Genomic DNA, 27,286 nt, shown 5'->3' on the forward strand with positions numbered 1-27,286 from the left:
GCAGCTAAATGCAATGAGTTAATTAGAGTGAGAGATCAGGGCTGTGATGTGTGTTGAGACCAAGAAACAGAGACCCAAACAATGAAGCCCTGTTGTAAAGAGGTCCTGTTGTAAAGAGGTCCTTTTGTAAAGAGGTCTGTTGTAAAGAGGTCCTTTTGTAAAGAGGTCTGATGTAGAGAGGTCTGTTGTAAAGAGGTTATGTTGTAAAGAGGTCAGTTGTAAAGAGGTCCTGTTGTAAAGAGGTCCTGTTGTAAAGAGGTCCTGTTGTAAAGAGGTCTGTTGTAAAGAGGTCTGTTGAAAAGAGGTCTGTTGAAAAGAGGTCCTGTTTTAAAGAGGTCCTGTTGTAAAGAGGTCCTGTTGTAAAGAGGTCTGTTGAAAAGAGGTCTGTTGAAAAGAGGTCTGTTGAAAAGAGGTCCTGTTTTAAAGAGGTCCTGTTGTAAAGAGGTTCTGTTGTAAAGAGGTCCTGTTGTAAAGAGGTCCTGTTGTAAAGAGGTCCTGTTGTAAAGAGGTCCTGTTGTAAAGAGGTCCTGTTGTAAAGAGGTCTGTTGTAAAGAGGTCCTGTTGTAAAGAGGTCCTGTTGTAAAGAGGTCTGTTGTAAAGAGGTTCTGTTGTAAAGAGGTCCTGTTGTAAAGAGGTCTGTTTAAAAGAGGTCTGTTGTAAAGAGGTCCTGTTGTAAAGAGGTCTGTTGTAAAGAGGTTATGTTGTAAAGAGGTCCTGTTGTAAAGAGGTTATGTTGTAAAGAGGTCTGTTGTAAAGAGGTCCTGTTGTAAAGAGGTCCTGTTGTAAAGAGGTCCTTTTGTAAAGAGGTTATGTTGTAAAGAGGTCCTGTTGTAAAGAGGTCCTGTTGTAAAGAGGTCTGTTGTAAAGAGGTTCTGTTGTAAAGAGGTTCTGTTGTAAAGAGGTCTGTTGTAAAGAGGTCCTGTTGTAAAGAGGTCTGTTGTAAAGAGGTCCTGTTGTAAAGAGGTCTGTTGTAAAGAGGTTATGTTGTAAAGAGGTCTGTTGTAAAGAGGTCCTGTTGTAAAGAGGTCTGTTGTAAAGAGGTCCTGTTGTAAAGAGGTCTGTTGTAAAGAGGTCTGTTGTAAAGAGGTCTGTTGAAAAGAGGTCCTGTTGTAAAGAGGTCTGTTGTAAAGAGGTCCTGTTGTAAAGAGGTCCTGTTTTAAAGAGGTCTGTTGTAAAGAGGTCCTGTTGTAAAGAGGTCGGTTGTATAAAGAGGTCTGTTGTAAAGAGGTCTGTTGTAAAGAGGTCCTTGTTGCAAAGAGGTCCGTATAGAGGTCCATGTGGTTAACACCGTGTGGTTAGTACCGTGTGGTTAATACTGTGGGGAGGGGTTAGTCAGGACATTGAACTGTGGGGAGGGGTTAGTCAGGACATTGAACTGTGGGGAGGGGTTAGTCAGGACATTGAACTGTGGGGATGGGTTAGTCAGGACATTGAACTGTGGGGAGCTGTTAGTCAGGACATTGAACTGTGGGGGAGGGGTTAGTCAGGACATTGAACTGTGGGGAGGGGTTTGTCAGGACATTGAACTGTGGGGGAGGGGTTAGTCAGGACATTGAACTGTGGGGAGGGGTTAGTCAGGACATTGAACTGTGGGGATGGGTTATTCAGGACATTGAACTGTGGGGAAGGGGTTAGTCAGGACATTGAACTGTGGGGGAGGGGTTAGTCAGGACATTGAACTGTGGGGAGGGGTTAGTCAGGACATTAAACTGTGGGGGAGGGGTTAGTCAGGACATTGAGCTGTGGGGGAGGGGTTAGTCAGGACATTGAACTGTGGGGGAGGGGTTAGTCAGGACAGGAAACTGTGGGGGAGCTGTTAGTCAGGACAGGAAGTATAATTCAACACTTTGAATTACTAGCCAGAGAGCAAGGGGAGTTTGGAAGGTCCACAGGGCTGCTGGAGTCCACACAAACACACACACATACACACACACACACACACACACACACACACACATACACACACACACACCACACACAACAGACACACACACACACACACACACACACACACACACACACACACACACACACACACACACAATAAGAGTCCAGGCAGCTCTACACACACGGAAGATGTTGAGGGCTGTCTGTACTAGCTGTGTCACTTCATCATCAAAATCTGTGTTTGCGTGTGTGTGTGTGTGTGTGTGTGTGTGTGTGTATGTGTGTGTGTGTGGTGCAGTGTGTGGGTAAGAGACCTCACTATAGGCTGAACACATGTCCATTCACAATCGCTACAATACATGAGCTAAACAGACATTTAGTTCTGACAACTGGAATCACATGGAATCCTCTAATGCTGAGAAATGTACATTCACAGACCCTGACATCATACAGTCTGTGCTCTAAGGGAACCGGGTGTCAAGTCTACAGCACTGTTTTTCTGGACCAGATCTATTAGTCAGAGAATACATCTAGTGAAGTAACAGACCATGGCTGTCCTCCATCTTGTCTCTGTTCTGATTGAGGTTAGAATGACCCTTCATCTGATGCTTAATTCTCTCTCCACGACCACCCTCTACAACACACACACACACACACCCTCTACAACACGCACACACACACACACACACACACACACACACACACACACACCCTCTACAACACGCACACACACACCCTCTACAACACACACACACCCTCTACAACACACACACACCCTCTACAACACGCACACACCCTCTACAACACACACACACCCTCTACAACACACACACACTCCACGACCACCCTCTATAATACACACACCCTTCGTTGAACGCTGTATACCATGTGCATCCTGTACATACGACTAGTAAAAGTTGAAACTTTAACTTTTGACCACAGCCCTGTGGTGCCTGGAAGTCAGAACACTACATAGGGATTTAACCAGGATCTTTTGGTCATCAAGTGTTGTGTTATTTTACAGGAGAAAAGGAAAAGACAGTCAGAAATAGAGGACAAAAGGAGACAGCTGGACGATCTGGTGCTGCAGCTTCAACATCTCAAGGTAAACTCAGTGACTACGTTTTTGTTGTTTTGACTCTGTACTCCAGCACTTTGGATTTCAAATGATACAATGACTGTGAGGTCAATGTGCAGACTGACAGATTTAATTTGAGTATTGTGTGTGTGTGTGTGTGTGTGTGTGTGTGTGTGTGTGTGTGTGTGTGTGTGTGTGTGTGTGTGTGTGTGTGTGTGTGTGTGTGTGTGTGTGTGTGTGTGTGTGTGTGTGTGTCTGTGCGTGCGTGCGTGTGTGTGTGCGCATACGTGTAAAACATATATGTCACCTACTGTATGTTCTGCTATTATGAGAGAAATCTAACAATGGACCAGGATTAGCCAATAGAACTGTACTGCTTGTTCTCAGCAAACTACAACCAGGCCGGACTTCAAGCATGCTGACATTTACTGAGCCTTCTGAAAGTTTTCTTACCCTGGACTTATTTCACATTCTTACAACCTGAATTCAATATTGATTTAATAGTTTTTCTCAACTACAAACCCCATGATGATAAAGTGAGAACATGTTTTTAGAAATATTTGCAAATTTATTGAAAATGAAATACATAAACATTACATTTACATAATTATTCACACCCCTGAGTCAATACATGTTAGAATCGCCTTTGGCAGTGATTACAGCTGTGAGTCTTCCTGGGTAAGAGGACCTCTAAGCTCTAAGAGCATTCCACACCTGGATTGTAAAATATTTGCACATTATTCTTTTTCAAATGCTTCAAGCTCTGTGAAGTTGGTTGTTTATCAGTGCTGGACATCTGTTTTCAAGTCTTGCCATTGATTTTTGAGCCCAAACTGTAACTAGACCAAGAACATTCATTGTAAGCAACTCCGGTGTTTAAGATTATTTTCCTGCTGAAAGGTGAATTTGTCTCCCAGTGTCTGTTGGAAATGTTGTTTATTTTATCCTAACAAACTCCCTAATCCTTGCCGATGACAAGCATACCCATAACATGATGTAGCTACCACCATGCTTGAAAATATGGAGAGTGGTACTCAGTGATGTGTTGTGTTGGATATGCCCCAAAAATGTGTTCAGGACATGAAGTTAATTTATTTGCTGCATTTTTTGCATTTTTACTTTCATGCCTTATTGCAAACAGGATGCATGTTTTGGAAAATATTTATTCTGTTCCTTATTTCATTTTATCAGTATTCTCCTATCACAGCCATTCAACACTGTAACTGTTTTAAAATTACTATTGAGCGGTTTCCTTCCTCTCCGGCAACTGAGTTAGGAAGGACGCCTGTATCTTTGTAGTGACTGGGTGTATTGATAGACCATCCAAAGCCTAAATAATAACTTCACCATGCTTGAAGAGATATTCAATGTCATAATTTTATGTTTACCCATCTACCAATAGGTGCCCTTCTTAACGAGGCATTGGTCTTTGTGGTTGAATTTCTGATTGAAATGCACTGATTGACTGAGAGACCTTACATATGATTGTATGTGTGGGGTACAGAGGTGAGGTAGTCGTTAAAAAATCATGTTAAACACTATTATTACACACAGACTGAGTCAATGTAATTTATATGACAAATTATTATTATGTGACTTGTTAAGCAAATTTAGGCTTGCCATAACTAAAGGGTTGAATACTTATTGACTACAGACATTTTTGATTAATTTGTAAAAATGTCTAAAAACATAATTCCCCTTTGACATTGTGAGGTATTATTTTATTTAACCAGGCAAGTCAGTTAAGAACACATTCTTATTAACAATGACGGCCTAGGAACAGTGGGATAACTGCCTTGTTCAGGGGCAGAACAACAGATTTTCACCTTGGGGATTCAATCTTGCAACCTTTCGGATACTAGTCCACTGCTCTAACCACTAGGCTACCTGCTGCCCCACTAGGATACCTGCCCCATTATGGGGTATTGTGTGTAGGCCAGTGACAAAACATCTAAATTTATTCTGTAACACAACAAAATGTGGAAAAAGGCAAGAGGTGTGAATATCTTCTGAAGGCCCTGTATGGCATTTGACCAGAACACAGATTTCCCACAGATAGAGAGGCAGTCAGAACACAGATTTCCCACAGATAAAGAGGCAGTCAGAACATAGATTTCCCACAGATAGAGGGGCAGTCAGAACGCAGCTTTCCTATTAATAGAGGCAGTCAGAACGCAGATTTCCCACAGATAGAGAGGCAGTCAGAACACAGATTTCCCACAGATAGAGGGGCAGTCAGAACACAGATTTCCAACAGATAGAGGCAGTCAGAACACAGATTTCCCACAGATAGAGGGGCAGTCAAAACTCAGCTTTCCCACAGATAGAGGGGCAGTCAGAACACAGATTTCCCACAGATAGAGGGGCAGTCAGAACATAGATTTCCCACAGATAGAGGGGCAGTCAGAACGCAGCTTTCCCACAGGAAGAGGCAGCCAGAACACAGATTTCCAACAGATAAAGGGGCAGTCAGAACACAGATTTCCCACAGGAAGAGGCAGTCAGAGCGCAGATTTCCCACAGATAGAGAGGCAGTCAGACCACAGATTTCTCACAGATAGAGGGGCAGTCAGACCACAGATTTCGCACAGATAGAGGGGCAGTCAGACCACAGATTTTGCACAGATAGATGGGCAGTCAGACCACAGATTTCCCACAGATAGAGAGGCAGTCAGAACACAGATTTCCCACAGACAGAGGCAGTCAGAACACAGATTTCCCACAGATAGAGGCAGTCAGAACACAGATTTCCCACAGATAGAGGCAGTCAGAACACAGATTTCCCACAGATAGAGAGGCAGTCAGAACACAGATTTCCCACAGATAGAGGCAGTCAGAACACAGATTTCCCACAAATAGAGGCAGTCAGAACACAGATTTCCCACAGATAGAGACAGTCAGAATGCAGATTTCCCACAGATAGGGTCAGTCAGAACACAGATTTCCCACAGATAGAGGGCCAGTCAGAACCCAGAGGAGTTTCTCTCATTCCTGTCCTTTTAACACTTCACACATTTAGAGCTGACTGTGAATGAGTCCCAAATGGTTCCCTATTTACTAGTGTCGATAGTTCGTTACTTTCAGCCAGAGCCCTGAGGGCCCTGGTCAACAATAGTGCACTATAGAGAATAGGTTGCCATTCGGGACTGAGCTTGTTTTATCAGATGCCCAGTGGTTGGTTGCTGTGCAGGAGATCGTAAATTACCCTTTTGCAAAAGTGGCCAACATTTAATGGCAATTACTTCTCACATAATCAAATTCAGCTGCACTTGAAGAGAGTCTTTGTTCCCTCTGTTCTCCGGAGAAAATGTTTGTCTGTTGACAAACCCTCTGAGATGTAGACAGTGTCATAAACCCTCGACTATAACAACATCAGCTCTGTGGGCGAGACAGAATAAACACAGAGAGAGAGATTTACACAAAGAAGAGTTTCTCCGGGGATAAACCAGCCTGCTTAGCTCCTCTCAACCTCGCTCTTATTTGGACTTCAATGAGTTTACGTAATTAATTAAATTAAGTGAGTGAGTGATTTGATCCATTTGTCTCCATCTGTAGACCAGAAATCAGGTTGATGCCAAACAGTCAACAAGCAAACACATTAATATGTGATGGGGGCAATCAGTCAATCTGGGCTCATAATGTCCCCCCTCCCCCCACTAATCTCACTGATGGTCACAGAGGTTTTTGTTTTGTTTTTTTATTTAACCAGGTAGGCCAGTTGAGTTCTCATTTACAACTGCGACCTGGCCAAGATAAAGCAAAGCAGTTCGACACAAACAACAACTCAGAGTTACACATGGAGTGACACAATAAACAAGTCAGTGAAACAGAAAACAGAAAAACGAAAGTCTATATACGGTGTGTGCAAAAGGCACGAGGAGGTAGGCAATAAATAGGCCATAGGAGCGACTAATTACAATTTAGCAGATGAACACTGGAGTGATAAATGATCAGATGATGATGTTCAAGTAGAGATACTGGTGTGCAAAAGAGCAGAAAAGTAAATAAAATAAAAACAGTATGGGGATGAGGTAGGTAGATTGGGAGGGCTATTTACAGATGGACTATGTACAGCTGCAGCGATCAGTTAGCTGCTCAAATAGTTGATGTTTAAAGATGGTGAGGGGAAAAAAAGTCTCCAACTTCAGCGATTTTTGCAATTCGTTCCAGTCACTGGCAGCAGAGAACTGGAAGGAAAGGCGACCAAATGAGGTGTTGGCTTTGGGGATGACCAGTGAGATATACCTGCTGGAACGAGTGCTACGGGTGGGTGTTGCTATGGTGACTAGTGAGCTGAGATAAGGCAGAGCTTTACCTAGCATAGACTTATAGATGACCTGGAGCCAGTGGGTCTGGTGACGAATATGTAGCGAGGGCCAGCCAACTAGAGCATTCAGGTCGCAGTGGTGGGTGGTATATGGGGCTTTGGTGACAAAACGGATGGCACTGTGATAAGACTGCATCCAGTTTGCTGAGTAGAGTATTGGAATCTATTTTGTAGATGACATCGCTGAAGTCGAGGATCGGTAGGATAGTCAGTTTTACTAGGGTAAGTTTTGCGGCGTGAGTGAAGGAGGCTTTGTTTTGAGAAATAGAAAGCCGACTCTAGATTTGATTTTGGATTGGAGATGTTTGATATTAGTCTGGAAGGAGAGTTTACAGTCTAGCCAGACACCTCGGTATTTATAGTTGTCCACATAATCTAGGTCAGAACCGTCCAGGGTGGTGATGCTAGTCGGGCGGGCAGGTGCGGGCAACGAACAGTTGAAAAGCATGAATTTGGTTTTACTAGCGTTTAAGAGCATTTGAAGGCCACGGAAGGAGTGTTGTATGGCATTGAAGCTCATTTGGAGATTAGTTAGTGTCCAAGGAAGGGCTGAAGTATACAGAATGGTGTCGTCTGCGTAGAGGTGAATCCGGGAATGGCCCGCAGCAAGAGCGACATCATTTATATATACAGAGAAAAGAGTTGGCCCGAGAATTGAACCCTGTGAAACCCCCATAGAGACTGCCAGAGGTCCGGACAACAGGTCCTCCGATTTGACACACTAAACTCTGTCTGCAAAGTAGTTGGTGAACCAGGCGAGGCAGTCATTAGAGAAACCAAGGCTAGTCTGCCGATAAGAATACGGTGATTGACAGAGTCGAAAGCCTTGGCCAGGTCAATGAAGACGGCTGCACAGTACTGTCTTTTATTGATGGAGGTTATGTTATCGTTTAGTACCTTGGGCGTGGCTGAGGTGCACCCGTGACCGGCTAGGAAGCCAGATTGCACAGCGGAGAAGGTACGGTTGGATTCGAAATGGTCAGTGATCTGTTGATTAACTTGGCTTTTGAAGACTTTAGATAGGCAGGGCAGGATGGATGTAGGTCTGTAACAGTTTGTGTCTAGGGTGTCACCCTCTTTGAAGAGGGGGATGACTGCGGCAGCTTTCCAATCTTTAGGGATCTCGTACGATACGAAAGAGAGGTTGAACAGGCTGGTAATAGGGGTTGCAACAATGGCGGCGGATATTTTTAGAAAAAGAGGGTCCAGATTGTCTAGCCCAGCTTATTTGTACGGGTCCAGGTTTTGCAGCTCTTTCAGAACATCTGCTATCTGGATTTGGGTGAAGGAGAAGCTGGGGAGGCTTGGGCAAGTAGCTGTGGGGTGTGCAGAGCTGTTGACCGGGGTTGGGGTAGCCAGGAGGAGGGCATAGCCAGCCATTGAGAAATGCTTATTGAAATTCTTGATTATCGTGGATTTATCGGTGGTGACAGTGTTTCCTAGCCTCAGTGCAGTGGGCAGCTGGGAGGAGGTGCTCTTATTCTCCATGGACTTTAGTGTCCCAGACCTTTTTGGAGTTAGAGATGATGATTTCTGTTAGGAAAGCAAAGGCTTTTAGAAACTGACTGTGTTTTGGTTCCTTACTTCCCCGAAAAGTTGCATATCACGGGGGCTATTCGATGCTAATGCAGTCCGCCACAGGATGTTTTTGTGCTGGTCGAGGGCAGTCAGGTCTGGCGTGAACCAAGGCCTATATCTGTTCTTGGTTCTGCATTTTTTGAATGGAGCATGCTTATCTAGGATGGTGACGAAATTACTTTTAAAGAATGACCAGGCATCCTCTACTGACGGGATGAGATCAATATCCTTCCAGGATACTCGGTCCAGGTCGATTAGAAATGCCTGCTCGCAGAAGTGTTTTAGGGAGTGTTTGACAGTGATGAAGTGTGGTCATTTGACCGCGGGCCCATAGCGGATACAGGCAATGAGGCAGTGATCGCTGAGATCCTGATTGAAAACAGTGGAGGTGTATTTGGAGAGCAAGTTGGTCAGGATAATGTCCATGAGGCTGCCCATGTTTACGGATTTAGGGTTGTACTCTGTGTGTCTCTGTGTGTCTCTATGTGTGTCTCTGTGTGTCTCTGTGTGTCTCTCTGTGTGTCTCTCTGTGTGTCTCTGTGCGTCTCTGTGTGTCTCTCTGTGTGTCTCTGTGTGTTTCTGTGTCTCTGTGTGTTTCTGTGTCTCTGTGTGTCTCTCTGTGTGTCTCTGTGTGTCTCTGTGTGTCTCTCTGTGTGTCTCTGTGCGTCTCCGGGTGTCTCCGCATGTCTCTGCATGTCTCTGTGTGTCCATGGTGAATACACTGGTAACCCTTTCCTCTCAATCTGTAGAGTCCCAGAATGTATGTATGTATGTATGTATGTATGACTCACACCAGCTTGTGAAATAGTTTCCAGCTTTACTGTCATGCTCTGTGGGAGCTTTGTGGGAAAGGAAGCAATGGTCAAACAAGTGCTTTTGGAGGTCTTAAAACAGTCTCTCAACTCCCCTCCCCATTCTCCCTTTCTCTCCTCTCTCCCAAGTCTCTCAACTCCCCTCCCCATTCTCCCCTTCTCTCCTCTCTCCCAAGTCTCTCAACTCCCCTCCCCATTCTCCCCTTCTCTCCTCTCTCCCAAGTCTCTCAACTCCCCTCCCCATTCTCCCCTTCTCTCCTCTCTCCCAAGTCTCTCAACTCCCCTCCCCATTCTCCCCTTCTCTCCTCTCTCCCAAGTCTCTCAACCCCCCTCCCCATTCTCCCCTTCTCTCCTCTCTCCCAAGTCTCTCAACTCCCCTCCCCATTCTCCCCTTCTCTCCTCTCTCCCAAGTCTCTCAACCCCCCTCCCCATTCTCCCGTTCTCTCCTCTCTCCCAAGTCTCTCAACCCCCCTCCCCATTCTCCCCTTCTCTCCTCTCTCCGAAGTCTCTCAACTCCCTTCCCCATTCTCCCCTCCTCTCCTCTCTCCCAAGTCTCTCAACCCCAGACCCTGGAGGCCAACTCTAATTGGTTAGATCTTTAGTGGACCTACTAGATGGGATATTTGAGCCTTTTAGTGTCTTGACTTCTCTAATGGAGACTGCTTTATAACACAGTTTGGTTGGATGGATCCTCTGAATGATTCTCCTCACCTGTCTCTTGTGTCCAGTCTTAAACCATGAGAAATCTTTGTTATTATTATTATGTTATATGCTTTTAATATATTCTCCCTCTTGTCTCTCACCTTTAGTCTAAAGCCATGAGAGAGCGCTGGCTCCTACAAGGCACGACCCCTGGAACTAACGACGAAGACGATGGACGAAGACAACAGCTGGAGAAAGACGAAGAGCAGGGGAAGAGACTGGAGGACTCTATTGACAGGTACACACAAAGGAGCAAACTGACTGGGGGACACTATTCACAGGTACACACATACACAGGAACTGACAGGGGGACACTATTCAAAGGTGCACACATACACAGGAACTGACAGGGGGACACTATTCACAGGTACACACATACACAGGAACTGACAGGGGGACACTATTCACAGTTACATACATACACAGGAACTGTGTAACTTCAAAACAAATGGATATCTGAGGTCAGTTGTTTTCTTACCAGCGATCAGAGCCCTTTCATAAACCCACGTCAGGGTCGTGTTCACTGGGAATGAAACGGAAGCAAACAGGCTTGTTTTCTTATTCCGTTGCATTAAGATGTCCTACTGTGATCCAGCAGTATGAGAGGAGATAGCCTCTAGCCATACGGACAATGGGAAGACAGAACTGGGACCAGGCCAATGGGAAAACAGATCTGGGACCTGGACAATGGGAAGACAGATCTGGGACCAGGACAATAGGGAGACAGATCTGGGACCAGGACAATGGGAAGACAGATCTGGGACCAGGACAATGGGAAGACAGAACTGGGACCAGGACAATGGGAAAACAGATCTGGGACCTGGACAATGGGAAGACAGATCTGGGACCAGGACAACGGGAAGACAGATCTGGGACCAGGACAATAGGGAGACAGATCTGGGACCTGGACAAAGGGAAGACAGATCTGGGACCAGGACAATGGGAAGACAGATCTGGGACCAGGACAATGGGAAGACAGATCTAGGATCTGGGACCTGGACAATGTGTGGAAGGGAGAGATTGGAGGAAGGTAGAGATGCGTGGAAGGTAGAGATGTGTGGAAGGGAGAGATGTGTGGAAGGTAGAGATGTGTGGACGCGAGAGATGTGCGGAAGGTACAGATGTCTGGAAGGTAGGGATGTGTGGAAGGGAGAGATGTGTGGAAAGTAGAGATGTGTGGAAGGGAGAGATGTGTGGAAGGTAGAGATGTGTGGAAGGAAGAGATGTGTGGAAGGGAGAGATGTGAGGAAGGGAGAAATGTGAGGAAGGGAGAAATGTGAGGAAGGTAGAGATGTGTGGAAGGTAGAGATGTGTGGACGCGAGAGATGTGCGGAAGGTACAGATGTCTGGAAGGTAGGGATGTGTGGAAGGGAGAGATGTGTGGAAAGTAGAGATGTGTGGAAGGGAGAGATGTGTGGAAGGTAGAGATGTGTGGAAGGGAGAGATGTCTGGAAGGTAGAGATGTGTGGAAGGTAGAGATGTGAGGAAGGGAGAGATGTGGGGATGGTAGAGATGTGTGGAAGATAGAGATGTGTGGAAGGTAGAGATGTGTGGAAGGGAGAGATGTGTGGAAGGGAGAGATGTGAGGATGGTAGAGATGTGTGGAAGGTAGAGATGTGTGGAAGATAGAGATGTGTGGAAGGTAGAGATGTGTGGAAGGGAGAGATGTGTGGAAGGGAGAGATGTGAGGATGGTAGAGATGTGTGGAAGGTAGAGATGTGTGGAAGGTAGAGATGTGTGGAAGGGAGAGATGTGAGGATGGTAGAGATGTGTGGAAGATAGAGATGTGTGGAAGGTAGAGATGTGAGGATGGTAGAGATGTGTGGAAGATAGAGATGTGTGGAAGGTAGAGATGTGAGGATGGTAGAGATGTGTGCATACAATATACAGGATCAGTTCCAGCACCATATTAACAATGTACAGGGATACTGGAGTGATGGAGGTAGATATGTATAGTGCTAAGGGGACAGGGAGGTAGATATGTATAGTGCTAAGGGGACAGGGATACTGGAGTGGTGGAGGTAGATATGTATAGAGGGAAGGGGACAGGGATACTGGAGTGATGGAGGTAGATATGTATAGAGGGAAGGGGACAGGGATACTGGAGTGATGGAGGTAGATATGTATAGGGGGAAGGGGACAGGGATACTAGAGTGATGGAGGTAGATATGTATATGAGGAAGGTGACAGGGAGGTAGATATGTATAGGGGGAAGGGGACAGGGATACTGGAGTGATGGAGGTAGATATGTATAGAGGGAAGGGGACAGGGATACTGGAGTGATGGAGGTAGATATGTATAGAGGGAAGGGGACAGGGATACTGGAGTGATGGAGGTAGATATGTATAGAGGGAAGGGGACAGGGATACTGGAGTGATGGAGGTAGATATGTATAGGGGGAAGGGGACAGGGATACTAGAGTGATGGAGGTAGATATGTATATGAGGAAGGTGACAGGGAGGTAGATATGTATAGGGGGAAGGGGACAGGGATACTGGAGTGATGGAGGTAGATATGTATAGGAGACAGGGATACTGGAGTGATGGAGGTAGATATGTATATGAGGAAGGTGACAGGGAGGTAGATATGTATATGAGGAAGGTGACAGGGAGGTAGATATGTATAGGGGTAAGGGGACAGGGATACTAGAGTGATGGAGGTAGATATGTATATGAGGAAGGTGACAGGGATACTGGAGTGATGGAGGTAGATATGTATAGGGGGAAGGGGACAGGGAGGTAGATATGTATAGGGGTAAGGGGACAGGGATACTGGAGTGATGGAGGTAGATATGTATAGGGGTAAGGGGACAGGGATACTAGAGTGATGGAGGTAGATATGTATAGGGGTAAGGGGACAGGGATACTAGAGTGATGGAGGTAGATATGTATAGGGGTAAGGGGACAGGGATACTAGAGTGATGGAGGTAGATATGTATATGAGGAAGGTGACAGGGAGGTAGATATGTATAGGGGTAAGGGGACAGGGATACTGGAGTGATGGGGGTAGATATGTATATGAGGAAGGTGACAGGGAGGTAGATATGTATAGGGGTAAGGGGACAGGGATACTAGAGTGATGGAGGTAGATATGTATAGGGGTAAGGGGACAGGGATACTAGAGTGATGGAGGTAGATATGTATAGGGGTAAGGGGACAGGGATACTAGAGTGATGGAGGTAGATATGTATATGAGGAAGGTGACAGGGAGGTAGATATGTATAGGGGTAAGGGGACAGGGATACTGGAGTGGTGGAGGTAGATATGTATATGAGGAAGGTGACAGGGAGGTAGATATGTATAGGGGATACTGGAGTGATGGAGGTAGATATGTATAGGGGGAAGGGGACAGGGATACTAGAGTGATGGAGGTAGATATGTATATGAGGAAGGTGACAGGGAGGTAGATATGTATATGGGGAAGGAGACAGGGATACTGTAGTGATGGAGGTAGATATGTATAGAGGGAAGGGGACAGGGATACTGGAGTGATAGAGGTAGATATGTATATGAGGAAGGTGACAGGGAGGTAGATATGTATAGGGGTAAGGGGACAGGGATACTGGAGTGATGGAGGTAGATATGTATATGAGGAAGGTGACAGGGATACTGGAGTGATGGAGGTAGATATGTATAGGGGTAAGGTGACAGGGATACTGGAGTGATGGAGGTAGATATGTATAGGGGTAAGGGGACAGGGAGGTAGATATGTATAGGGGTAAGGGGACAGGGATACTAGAGTGATGGAGGTAGATATGTATATGAGGAAGGTGACAGGGATACTGGAGTGATGGAGGTAGATATGTATAGGGGTAAGGTGACAGGGATACTGGAGTGATGGAGGTAGATATGTATATGAGGAAGGTGACAGGGAGGTAGATATGTATAGGGGTAAGGGGACAGGGATACTAGAGTGATGGAGGTAGATATGTATATGAGGAAGGTGACAGGGATACTGGAGTGATGGAGGTAGATATGTATAGGGGTAAGGTGACAGGGATACTGGAGTGATGGAGGTAGATATGTATATGAGGAAGGTGACAGGGAGGTAGATATGTATATGAGGAAGGTGACAGGGAGGTAGATATGTATATGAGGAAGGTGACTAGGCAACAGGATATATGATAAACAGAGTAATAGCAGCGTATGATTTTATTTATTATTTATTTATTTAACCAGGTAGGCTAGTTGAGAACACCTTTATTTAACCAGGTAGGCTAGTTGAGAACACCTTTATTTATCCAGGTATTCTAGTTGAGAACACCTTTATTTAACCAGGTAGGCTAGTGGAGAACACCTTTATTTAACCAGGTAGGCTAGTGGAGAACACCTTTATTTAACCAGGTAGGCTAGTGGAGAACACCTTTATTTAACCAGGTAGGCTAGTTGAGAACACCTTTATTTAACCAGGTAGGCTAGTTGAGAACACCTTTATTTAACCAGGTAGGCTAGTTGAGAACACCTTTATTTAACCAGGTAGGCTAGTTGAGAACACCTTTATTTAACCAGGTAGGCTAGTTGAGAACACCTTTATTTAACCAGGTAGGCTAGTTGAGAACACCTTTATTTAACCAGGTAGGCCAGTTGAGAACACCTTTATTTAACCAGGTAGGCTAGTTGAGAACACCTTTATTTAACCAGGTAGGCTAGTTGAGAACACCTTTATTTAACCAGGTAGGCTAGTTGAGAACACCTTTATTTAACCAGGTAGGCTAGTTGAGAACACCTTTATTTAACCAGGTAGGCTAGTTGAGAACACCTTTATTTAACCGGGTAGGCTAGTTGAGAACACCTTTATTTAACCGGGTAGGCTAGTTGAGAACACCTTTATTTAACCAGGTAGGCTAGTTGAGAACACCTTTATTTAACCAGGTAGGCTAGTTGAGAACACCTTTATTTAACCAGGTAGGCTAGTTGAGAACACCTTTATTTAACCAGGTAGGCCAGTTGAGAACACCTTTATTTAACCAGGTAGGCTAGTTGAGAACACCTTTATTTAACCAGGTAGGCTAGTTGAGAACACCTTTATTTAACCAGGTAGGCTAGTTGAGAACACCTTTATTTAACCGGGTAGGCTAGTTGAGAACACCTTTATTTAACCGGGTAGGCTAGTTGAGAACACCTTTATTTAACCGGGTAGGCTAGTTGAGAACACCTTTATTTAACCAGGTAGGCTAGTTGAGAACACCTTTATTTAACCGGGTAGGCTAGTTGAGAACACCTTTATTTAACCGGGTAGGCTAGTTGAGAACACCTTTATTTAACCAGGTAGGCTAGTTGAGAACACCTTTATTTAACCGGGTAGGCTAGTTGAGAACACCTTTATTTAACCAGGTAGGCTAGTTGAGAACACCTTTATTTAACCAGGTAGGCTAGTTGAGAACACCTTTATTTAACCGGGTAGGCTAGTTGAGAACACCTTTATTTAACCAGGTAGGCTAGTTGAGAACACCTTTATTTAACCGGGTAGGCTAGTTGAGAACACCTTTATTTAACCAGGTAGGCTAGTTGAGAACACCTTTATTTAACCAGGTAGGCCAGTTGAGAACACCTTTATTTAACCAGGTAGGCTAGTTGAGAACACCTTTATTTAACTGGGTAGGCTAGTTGAGAACACCTTTATTTAACCAGGTAGGCTAGTTGAGAACACCTTTATTTAACCAGGTAGGCTAGTTGAGAACACCTTTATTTAACCAGGTAGGCTAGTTGAGAACACCTTTATTTAACCAGGTAGGCTAGTTGAGAACACCTTTATTTAACCAGGTAGGCTAGTTGAGAACACCTTTATTTAACCGGGTAGGCTAGTTGAGAACACCTTTATTTAACCAGGTAGGCTAGTGGAGAACACCTTTATTTAACCAGGTAGGCTAGTTGAGAACACCTTTATTTAACCAGGTAGGCTAGTGGAGAACACCTTTATTTAACCAGGTAGGCTAGTTGAGAACACCTTTATTTAACCAAGTAGGCTAGTTGAGAACACCTTTATTTAACCAGGTAGGCTAGTTGAGAACACCTTTATTTAACCAGGTAGGCTAGTTGAGAACACCTTTATTTAACCAGGTAGGCTAGTGGAGAACACCTTTATTTAACCAGGTAGGCTAGTTGAGAACATCTTTATTTAACCAGGTAGGCAAGTTGAGAACAAGTTCTCATTTACAATTGCGACCTGGCCAAGATAAAGCAAAGCAGTTCGACAGATACAACGACACAGAGTTACACATGGAGTAAAACAAACATACAGTCAATAATACAGTATAAACAAGTCTATATACAATGTGAGCAAATGAGGTGAGAAGGGAGGTAAAGGCAAAAAAGGCCATGGTGGCAAGGTAAATACAATATAGCAAGTAAAACCCTGGAATGGTAGTTTTGCAATGGAAGAATGTGCAAAGTAGAAATAAAAATAATGGGGTGCAAAGGAGCAAAATAAATAAATAAATGAAATACAGTTGGGAAAGAGGTAGTTGTTTGGGCTAAATTATAGGTGGGCTATGTACAGGTGCAGTAATCTGTGAGCTGCTCTGACAGTTGGTGCTTAAAGCTAGTGAGGGAGATAAGTGTTTCCAGTTTCAGAGATTTTTGTAGATGAAGAGTGAGATGATAATTGTGTTTGTAGAGTCAATTTAAATGTTATGTCTGTGTGAGCAAATTGTGGGTGTGTGGGTGTGTGTGTGTGTGTGTGTGTGTGTGTGTGTGTGTGTGTACACACTTTCCCGAAAGAAAGATAGATCTCACTACAATACATTTTAATAGAAAGTTACCAAAAATAGACAAGATCTTGCCACCATGGAAAGGAAAATACCTGACTATTTGTGAAAATACCTGACTATTTGTGAAAATACCTGACTATTTGTGGAAATACCTGACTATTTGTTGAAATACCTGACTATTTGTGGAAAAAATCCCCCTGATTAACTCTCAGGTTCCAGGTTACCTATTTGCTTATGGCCTTCCTTCACCTAACGACTTGTTTTTAACATTTTATGAGCAAAAAAGATTCCACTTTATTTTGAACGGCAAGCCAGACTAAATTAAACCGGCCTATTTCTATAATGAATTCGGAGGGCAGAAATGATTAAATATTAAAGCATTAGACCTCTCACTAAACGCTTCAGTCATACAAACATTATATTTAAATCCAAGCTGGTTCTCTAGCAGATCAGTAAGACTGTCTCACCCCATGTTCAAGAATTTGCCTTTTTCCCTTTATTCAGATTACAACCTCTCCCTGTATTCAGAATACAACCTCTCCTTTATTCAGATTACAACCTCTCACTATATTCATATTACAACCTGTCCCTTTATTCAGATTACAACCTCTCCCTTTATTCAGGTTACAACCTCTCACTGTATTCAGATTACAACCTCTCCCTTTATTCAGATTACAACCTCTCACTATATTCAGATTACAACCTCTCACTATATTCAGATTACAACCTCTCACTATATTCAGATTACAACCTCTCACTATATTCAGATTACAACCTCTCACTATATTCAGATTACAACCTCTCACTATATTCAGATTACAACCTCTCACTATATTCAGATTACAACCTCTCACTATATTCAGATTACAACCTCTCCTTTATTCAGATTACAACCTCTCCCTTTATTCAGGTTACAACCTCTCACTGTATTCAGATTACAACCTCTCCCTTTATTCAGATTACAACCTCTCCCTTTATTCAGATTACAACCTCTCACTATATTCAGATTACAACCTCTCACTATATTCAGATTACAACCTCTCACTGTATTCAGATTACAACCTCTCACTGTATTCAGATTACAACCTCTCCCTTTATTCAGATTACAACCTCTCCCTTTATTCAGATTACAACCTCTCACTATATTCAGATTACAACCTCTCACTATATTCAGATTACAACCTGTCCCTTTATTCAGATTACAACCTCTCCCTTTATTCAGATTACAACCTCTCCCTTTATTCAGATTACAACCTCTCCCTTTATCCAGATTACAACCTCTCCCTTTATTCAGGTTACAACCTCTCCCTTTATTCAGGTTACAACCTCTCACTGTATTCAGATTACAACCTCTCACTGTATTCAGATTACAACCTCTCACTGTATTCAGATTACAACCTCTCACTATATTCAGATTACAACCTCTCACTATATTCAGATTACAACCTGTCCCTTCATTCAGATTACCAACTCTCCCTTTCGGTTATTTGAAAAAGAAATAATCTCCCAAATATCGCTATATTTAAAAGAACCCATAGAAAGCTAGTTGCTATTTCAATTTAATCCACCCGAAAAGACAGAACAAATAATACAACACATTTTATGATAAAACTCAAATATACTAATTGCAACAACAACAAAAAATATTTTAGAAGAAGACAAAATGGTAATATCTTTGTAAATGATATCATAAACAGGACTGGTAGAGTTATTATTTGGGAACTACAATACAGTGCATTCAGAAAGTATTCAGACCCCTTGTCTTTAATCACCGTTTTGTTACATTACAGCCTTATTCTAAAATGGATTCAATTAATGTTTTCCTCATTAATCTACACAATACCCCATAATGACATCACAATACCCCATAATGACATCCCAATACCCCATAGTGTCAAGCTTTTAGACATTTTAGTAAATGTATTAAAAGTAAAAAACTGAAATACCTTATTTATGTATTCAGACACTTTGCTATGAGAATCGAAATTGAGCTCAGGTGCATCCTGTTTCCATTGATCATCCTTGAGATGTTTCTACAACTTGATTGGAGTCCACCTGTGATAAATTCAATTGATTGGACATGATTTGGAAAGGCACACACCTGTCTATATAAAGTTCCACAGTTGACAGTGCATGTCAGAGCAAAAACCAAGCCATGAGGTCAAATGAATTGTCAACAACACTCTGAGACAGGATTGTGTTGAGGCACAGATCTGGGGAAGGGTACCAACACATTTCTGCAGCATTGAAGGTCCCCAAAAACACATTGGCCAGGTTGGCCAAAAACAGGTTGGAACCACCTAGACTCTTCCTGTAGCTGGCAGCCTGGCCAAAATGAGCAATTGGGGGAGAAGGGACTAAATAAGGAAAGTGACCTAGAACCTAATGTTCACTTTGAAAGAGCTCCAGAGTTCATCTGTGGAGATGGGAGAACCTTCCAGAAGGACAACCATCTCTACAGCACTCTACCAATCAGGTCTTTATGGTAGAGTGGAAAGACGGAAGCCACTCCTCAGTAAAAGGCACATGACAGCACGCTTGGAGTTTGATCAAGGCACACAAAGGACTCTCGAACCTTGATGAACAAGATTCTCTGGTTTGATGAAACCAATTTTGTTCCAGCTGTATCCTCAGTGTTCTAGATGTATCCTCAGTGTTCCAGCTGTATCCTCAGTGTTCTAGATGTATCCTCAGTGTTCTAGATGTATCCTCAGTGTTCTAGCTATATCCACAGTGTTCTAGATGTATCCTTAGTGTTCTATATGTATCCTCAGTGTTCTATCTATATCCTCAGTGTTCTAGCTGTATCCTCAGTATTCCAGCTGTATTCTCAGTGTTCTAGCTATATCCTCAGTGTTCCAGATGTATCCTCGGTGTTCTAGATGTATCCTCAGTGTTCTAGCTATATCCTCAGTGGTCTAGCTATATCCTCAGTGTTATAGCTATATACTCAGTGTTCTAGCTATATCCTCAGTGTTCTAGCTGTATCTTCAGTGTTATAGCTATATCCTCAGTGTTCTAGCTATATCCTCAGTGTTCTAGCTATATCCTCAGTGTTCTAGATGTATCCTCAGTGTTCCAGCTGTATCCTCAGTGTTCCAGCTGTATCCTCAGTGTTCTAGCTTTATCCTCAGTGTTCTAGCTGTATCCTCAGTGTTCTAGCTGTATCCTCAGTGTTCCAGCTGTATCCTCAGTGTTCTAGATGTATCCTCAGTATTCTAGCTATATCCTCAGTGTTCTAGATGTATCCTCAGTGTTCCAGCTGTATCTTCAGTGTTCTAGCTATATCCTCAGAGTTCCAGATGTATCCTCAGTGTTCTTGATGTATCCTCAGTGTTCTAGCTATATCTTCAGTGTTCTTGCTATATCCTCAGTGTTCTAGCTATATCCTTAGTGTTCTAGCTATATCATCAGTGTTCTAGATGTATCCTTAGTGTTCTAGCTGTATCCTCATTCTTCTAGCTATATCCCCAGTGTTCTAGCTATATCCTCAGTGTACTAGCTATATCCTGAGTGTTCAAGATGTATCCTCAGTGCTCTAGCTGTATCCTCAGTGTTCCAGCTGTATCCTCAGTGTTCCCAGATGTATCCTCAGTGTTCCAGCTGTATCCTCAGTGTTCTAGCTGTATGCTCAGTGTTCTAACTGTATCCTCAGTGTTCTAGCTGTATCCTCAGTGTTCCAGCTGTATCCTCAGTGTTCTAGATGTATCCTCAGTATTCTAGCTATATCCTCAGTGTTCTAGATGTATCCTCGGTGTTCCAGCTGTATCCTCAGTGTTCTAGCTATATCCTCAGTGTTCTAGCTGTATCCTCAGTGTTCTAGCTAAATCCTCCGTGTTCTAGCTGTATCCTCAGTGTTCTAGCTGTATCCTCAGTGTTCTAGCTGTATCCTCAGTGTTCTAGCTGGATCCTCAGTGTTTCAGCTGTATCCTCAGTGTTCTAGATGTATCCTCAGTATTCTAGCTATATACTCAGTGTTCTAGATGTATCCTCAGTGTTCCAGCTGTATCCTCATTCTTCTAGCTATATCCTCAGTGTTCTAGCTATATCCTCAGTGTACTAGCTATATCCTGAGTTTTCAAGAAGTATCCTCTGTGTTCTAGATGTATCCTCAATTTTCTAGCTATATCCTCAGTGTTCTAGCATATCCTCATTCTTCTAGCTACATCCTCAGTGTTCTAGCTATATCCTCAGTGTTCTAGCTATATCCTGAGTGTTCAAGATGTATCTTCAGTGTTCTATCTATATCCTCAGTGTTCTAGCTGTATCCTCAGTATTCCAGCTGTATCCTCAGTGTTCTAGCTGTATCCTCAGTGGTCTAGCTATATCCTCAGTGTTCTAGCTATATTCTCAGTGTTCTAGCTGTATCCTCAGTGTTCTAGCTGTATCCTTAGTGTTCTAGCTGTATCCTCAGTGTTCTAGCTATATCCTCAGTGTTCTAGCTATATCCTCAGTGGTCCATCTATATCCTCAGTGGTCTAGCTATATCCTCAGTGTTCTAGCTGTATCCTCAGTGTTCTAGCTATATCCTCAGTGTTCTAGCTGTATCCTCCGTGTTATAGATATATCCTCAGTGTTCTAGCTATATCCTCAGTGTTCTAGCTGTATCCTCAGTGGTCTAGCTATATCCTCAGTGTTCTAGCTATATCCTCAGTGTTCTAGCTATATCCTCAGTGTACTAGCTATATCCTGAGTGTTCAAGATGTAACCTCAGTGTTCTAGATTTATCCTCAGTTTTCTAGCTATATCCTCAGTGTTCTAGCTGTATCCTCATTCTTCTAGCTATATCCTCAGTGTTCTAGCTATATCCTCAGTGTTCTAGCTGTATCCCCAGTGTTCCAGCTGTATCCTCAGTGTTCTAGATGTATTCTCAGTATTCTAGCTACATCCTCAGTGTTCTAGCTGTATCCTCAGTGTTCTAGCTGTATCCTCAGTGTTCCAGTTGTATCCTCAGTGTTCTAGATGTATCCTTAGTGTTCTAGCTGTATCCTCATTCTTCTAGCTATATCCTCAGTGTTCTAGCTATATCCTCAGTGTACTAGCTATATCCTGAGTGTTCAATATGTATTCTCAGTGTTCTAGCTGTATCCTCAGTGTTCTAGCTGTTTCCACAGTGTTCTAGCTGTATCCTCAGTGTTATAGCTATATCCTCAGTGTTCTAGCTATATTATCGGTGTTCTAGCTATATCCTCGATGTTCTAGCTGTATCCTCGGTGTTCTAGCTATATTCTCGGTGTTCTAGCTGTATCCCCGGTGTTCTAGATTTATCCTCGGTGTTCTAGCTGTATCCTCCGTGTTCTAGATTTATCCTCAGTGGTCTAGCTGTATCCTCAGTGTTATAGATGTATCCTCAGTGTTCTAGCGGTATCCTCAGTGTTCTAGATATATCCTCAGTGTTCTAGCTATATCCTCAGTGTTCTAGCTGTATCATCAGTATTCAAGCGGTATCCTCAGTGTTCTAGCTATATCCTCAGTGCTCTAGCTATATCCTCAGTGTTCTAGATGTATCCTCAGTGTTCCAGATGTATCCGCAGTGTTCCAGATGTATCCTCAGTGTTCTAGATGTATTCTCAGTATTCTAGCTATATCCTCAGTGTTCTAGCTGTATCCTCAGTGTTCTAGCTGTATCCTTAGTGTTCTAGCTGTATCCTCAGTGTTCTAGCTATATCCTCAGTGTTCTAGCTATATCCTCAGTGGTCCATCTATATCCTCAGTGGTCTAGCTATATCCTCAGTGTTCTAGCTGTATCCTCAGTGTTCTAGCTATATCCTCAGTGTTCTAGCTGTATCCTCCGTGTTATAGATATATCCTCAGTGTTCTAGCTATATCCTCAGTGTTCTAGCTGTATCCTCAGTGGTCTAGCTATATCCTCAGTGTTCTAGCTATATCCTCAGTGTTCTAGCTATATCCTCAGTGTACTAGCTATATCCTGAGTGTTCAAGATGTAACCTCAGTGTTCTAGATTTATCCTCAGTTTTCTAGCTATATCCTCAGTGTTCTAGCTGTATCCTCATTCTTCTAGCTATATCCTCAGTGTTCTAGCTATATCCTCAGTGTTCTAGCTGTATCCCCAGTGTTCCAGCTGTATCCTCAGTGTTCTAGATGTATTCTCAGTATTCTAGCTACATCCTCAGTGTTCTAGCTGTATCCTCAGTGTTCTAGCTGTATCCTCAGTGTTCCAGTTGTATCCTCAGTGTTCTAGATGTATCCTTAGTGTTCTAGCTGTATCCTCATTCTTCTAGCTATATCCTCAGTGTTCTAGCTATATCCTCAGTGTACTAGCTATATCCTGAGTGTTCAATATGTATTCTCAGTGTTCTAGCTGTATCCTCAGTGTTCTAGCTGTTTCCACAGTGTTCTAGCTGTATCCTCAGTGTTATAGCTATATCCTCAGTGTTCTAGCTATATTATCGGTGTTCTAGCTATATCCTCGATGTTCTAGCTGTATCCTCGGTGTTCTAGCTATATTCTTGGTGTTCTAGCTGTATCCCCGGTGTTCTAGATTTATCCTCGGTGTTCTAGCTGTATCCTCCGTGTTCTAGATTTATCCTCAGTGGTCTAGCTGTATCCTCAGTGTTATAGATGTATCCTCAGTGTTCTAGCGGTATCCTCAGTGTTCTAGATATATCCTCAGTGTTCTAGCTATATCCTCAGTGTTCTAGCTGTATCATCAGTATTCAAGCGGTATCCTCAGTGTTCTAGCTATATCCTCAGTGCTCTAGCTATATCCTCAGTGTTCTAGATGTATCCTCAGTGTTCCAGATGTATCCGCAGTGTTCCAGATGTATCCTCAGTGTTCTAGATGTATTCTCAGTATTCTAGCTATATCCTCAGTGTTCTAGCTATATCCTCAGTGTTCTAGCTATATCCTCAGCGTTCTAGATGTATCCTCAGTGTTCTAGATGTATTCTCAGTATTCTACCTGTATCCTCAGTGTTATAGCTTTATCCTCAGTGTTCTAGATTGATCCTCAGTGTTCTAGCTGTATCCTCGGTGTTCTAGCTGTATCCTCAGTGTTCTAGCTGTATCCTCAGTGTTCTAGCTGTATCCTCAGTGTTCTAGCTGTATCCTCAGTGTTCTAGCTGTATCCTCAGTGTTCTAGCTGTATCCACAGTGTTCTAGCTGTATCCTCAGTGTTCTAGCTGTTTCCACAGTGTTCTAACTGTATCCTCAGTGTTCTAGCTGTATCCTCAGTGTTCTAGCTGTATCCTCAGTGTTCTAGCTGTATCCCCAGTGTTCTAGCTGTATCCTCAGTGTTCTAGCTCTATCCTCAGTGTTCTAGCTGTATCCTCAGTGTTCTAGCTGTATCCTCAGTGTTCCAGATGTATCCTCAGTGTTCTAGATGTATCCTCAGTATTCTAGCTATATCCTAAGTGTTCTAGAAGTATCCTCAGTGTTCCAGCTGTTTCCTGAGTGTTCTAGCTATATCCTGAGTGTTCTAGCTGTATCCTCAGTGTTCTAGCTGTATCCTCAGTGTTCCAGCTGTATCCTCAGTTTTCTAGCTATATCCTCAGTGTTCTAGCTGTATCCACAGTGTTCTAGCTGTATCCTCAGTGTTCTAGCTGTTTCCACAGTGTTCTAGCTGTATCCTCAGTGTTCTAGCTATATCCTGAGTTTTCTAGATGTTTCCTCAGTGTTCTAGCTCTATCCTCTCTGTGTTGTAGCTCTATCTTCTCTGTGTTCTAGCTCTATCCTCTCAGTGTTCTAGCTGTATCCTCACACTGTTCCAGTTAAAAGCACACTAAATACACAGTGACACTGCTGATTGAGGTGGTTTCCCTCTGCAGACCTTTCTAATCAGGCTAAGGATTTGTGTCCCTTTCTCCATCTGACTGGTTTGTGGCGTGACTAGTCATTGGTGTGCTTCTGAATAGCAGTAGTTACCAGTTGCATCACTAGAGAGCAGCATAACCTGTTAAGTCTCTGATGGCTGGTGAATATGAGACGGGGAAAATGTTACACACTGGTTTCACATACATTTTCTGTCTCTGTCACTGATTCTGTCTTTGTTCTGTCTCTGTTTCTGTCACTGTTTCTGTCTCTGTCAGTGTTCTGTCTCTGTTTCTGTCACTGTTTCTGTCTCTGTCAGTGTTCTGTTTCTGTCACTGTTTCTGTCTCTGTTTCTGTCTCTGTCAGTGTTCTGTCACTGTTTCTGTCTCTGTCACTGATTCTGTCTTTGTTCTGTCTCTGTTTCTGTCACTGTTTCTGTCTCTGTCAGTGTTCTGTCTCTGTTTCTGTCTCTGTTTCTGTCTCTGTTTCTGTCTCTGTCAGTGTTCTGTCTCTGTTTCTGTCTCTGTTTCTGTCTCTGTCTCTATCATTGTTTCTGTCTCTTTTTCTGTCTCTGTCTCTGTTTCTGTCTGTCTCTGTTTCTGTCTCTGTCTCTGTTTCTGTCTCTGTTTCTGTCTCTGTCTATCAGTGTTTCTGTCTCTGTCTCTGTCTCTGTTTCTGTCTCTGTCTCTGTTTCTGTCTCTGTTTCTGTCTCTGTCTCTATCAGTGTTTCTGTCTCCTCTGTCTCTGTCTTTGTGTCTTTCTCTCTTTCTTTCTCTGTTTCTTTCTCTGTTTCTTTCTCTGTTTCTGTCTGTCTCTGTTTCTGTCTCTATCAGTGTTTCTGTCTCTGTCTCTCTCTGTTTCTGTCTCTGTCTCTGTCTCTGTTTCTGTCTCTGTTTCTGTCTCTATCAGTGTTTCTGTCTCCTCTGTCTCTGTCTTTGTGTCTTTCTCTGTTTCTTTCTCTGTTTCTTTCTCTGTTTCTGTCTCTGTTTCTGTCTGTCTCTGTTTCTGTCTCTATCAGTGTTTCTGTCTCCTCTGTCTTTGTCTCTGTCTCTATCAGTGTTTCTGTCTCCTCTGTCTCTGTCTTTGTGTCTGTCTCTGTCTCTATCAGTGTTTCTGTCTCCTCTGTCTCTGTGTCTGTCTCTGTCTATATTTCTGTTATTGTCACTGTCTTTCTGTTTTCGTTTCTCTTTCTGTCACTGTCTCTGTCTCTATCAGTGTTTCTGTCTCCTCTGTCTCTGTGTCTGTCTCTGTCTATATTTCTGTTATTGTCACTGTCTTTCTGTTTTCGTTTCTCTTTCTGTCACTGTCTCTGTCTCTTTCACTTTTTACCATCATTCACAAATTTACTGCAGATACATTCAGTGTTGAGCTAAGAAGCATAAGGAACGGAAGCATCTATGGTAAAGCATTTCCTCTTGAACTGGATGTGAATAGGGACAGGCTGAAGCAGATGAGGCTGGGTGACACCCTGGACCAGAGACAATGACAAGCATCCATGGTAGAGCTGAACTAACACCCTGGACCAGAGACAATGACAAGCATCCATGGTGGAGCTGAACTAACACCCTGGACCAGAGATAATGACAAGCATCCATGGTGGAGCTGAACTAACACCCTGGACCAGAGATAATGACAAGCATCCATGGTAGAGCTGAACTAACACCCTGGACCAGAGATAATGACAAGCATCCATGGTGGAGCTGAACTAACACCCTGGACCAGAGATAATGACATCCATGGTGGCGCTGAACTAACACCCTGGACCAGAGATAATGACAAGCATCCATGGTGGTGCTGAACTAACACCCTGGACCAGAGATAATGACAAGCATCCATGGTGGAGCTGAACTAACACCCTGGACCAGAGATAATGACAAGCATCCATGGTGGAGCTGAACTAACACCCTGGACCAGAGATAATGACATCCATGGTGGAGCTGAACTAACACCCTGGACCAGAGACAATGACAAGCATCCATGGTGGAGCTGAACTAACACCCTGGACCAGAGATAATGACATCCATGGTAGAGCTGAACTAACGCCACGGACCAGAGATAATGACAAGCATCCATGGTAGAGCTGAACTAACACCCTGGACCAGAGATAATGACAAGCATCCATGGTGGAGCTGAACTAACGCCACGGACCAGAGATAATGACAAGCATCCATGGTAGAGCTGAACTAACGCCACGGACCAGAGATAATGACATCCATGGTGGAGCTGAACTAACACCCTGGACCAGAGACAATGACAAGCATCCATGGTGGAGCTGAACTAACACCCTGGACCAGAGATAATGACATCCATGGTGGAGCTGAACTAACACCCTGGACCAGAGATAATGACAAGCATCCATGGTGGCGCTGAACTAACACCCTGGACCAGAGATAATGACAAGCATCCATGGTGGAGCTGAACTA

At 43.4% G+C, this 27,286-nt stretch overlaps 1 protein-coding gene across 1 annotated transcript in view; it reads left to right on the forward strand.

The window, feature by feature from the left end:
* Window positions 1-27,286, forward strand: part of palm2akap2 (palm2 and akap2 fusion) — a 97,292-nt gene that overhangs the window by 40,232 nt on the left and 29,774 nt on the right. Inside the window, exons 3-4 of the mRNA XM_036976551.1 lie at window positions 2,912-2,992; window positions 10,492-10,622. Of these exons, the coding sequence (XP_036832446.1) occupies window positions 2,912-2,992; window positions 10,492-10,622 (212 nt within the window). The remainder of the gene's footprint in view (window positions 1-2,911; window positions 2,993-10,491; window positions 10,623-27,286) is intronic.

The sequence above is a fragment of the Oncorhynchus mykiss genome, chromosome 5 (genome assembly GCF_013265735.2).
Source record: "Oncorhynchus mykiss isolate Arlee chromosome 5, USDA_OmykA_1.1, whole genome shotgun sequence".
Classification (NCBI taxonomy): Eukaryota; Metazoa; Chordata; class Actinopteri; order Salmoniformes; family Salmonidae; genus Oncorhynchus; species Oncorhynchus mykiss.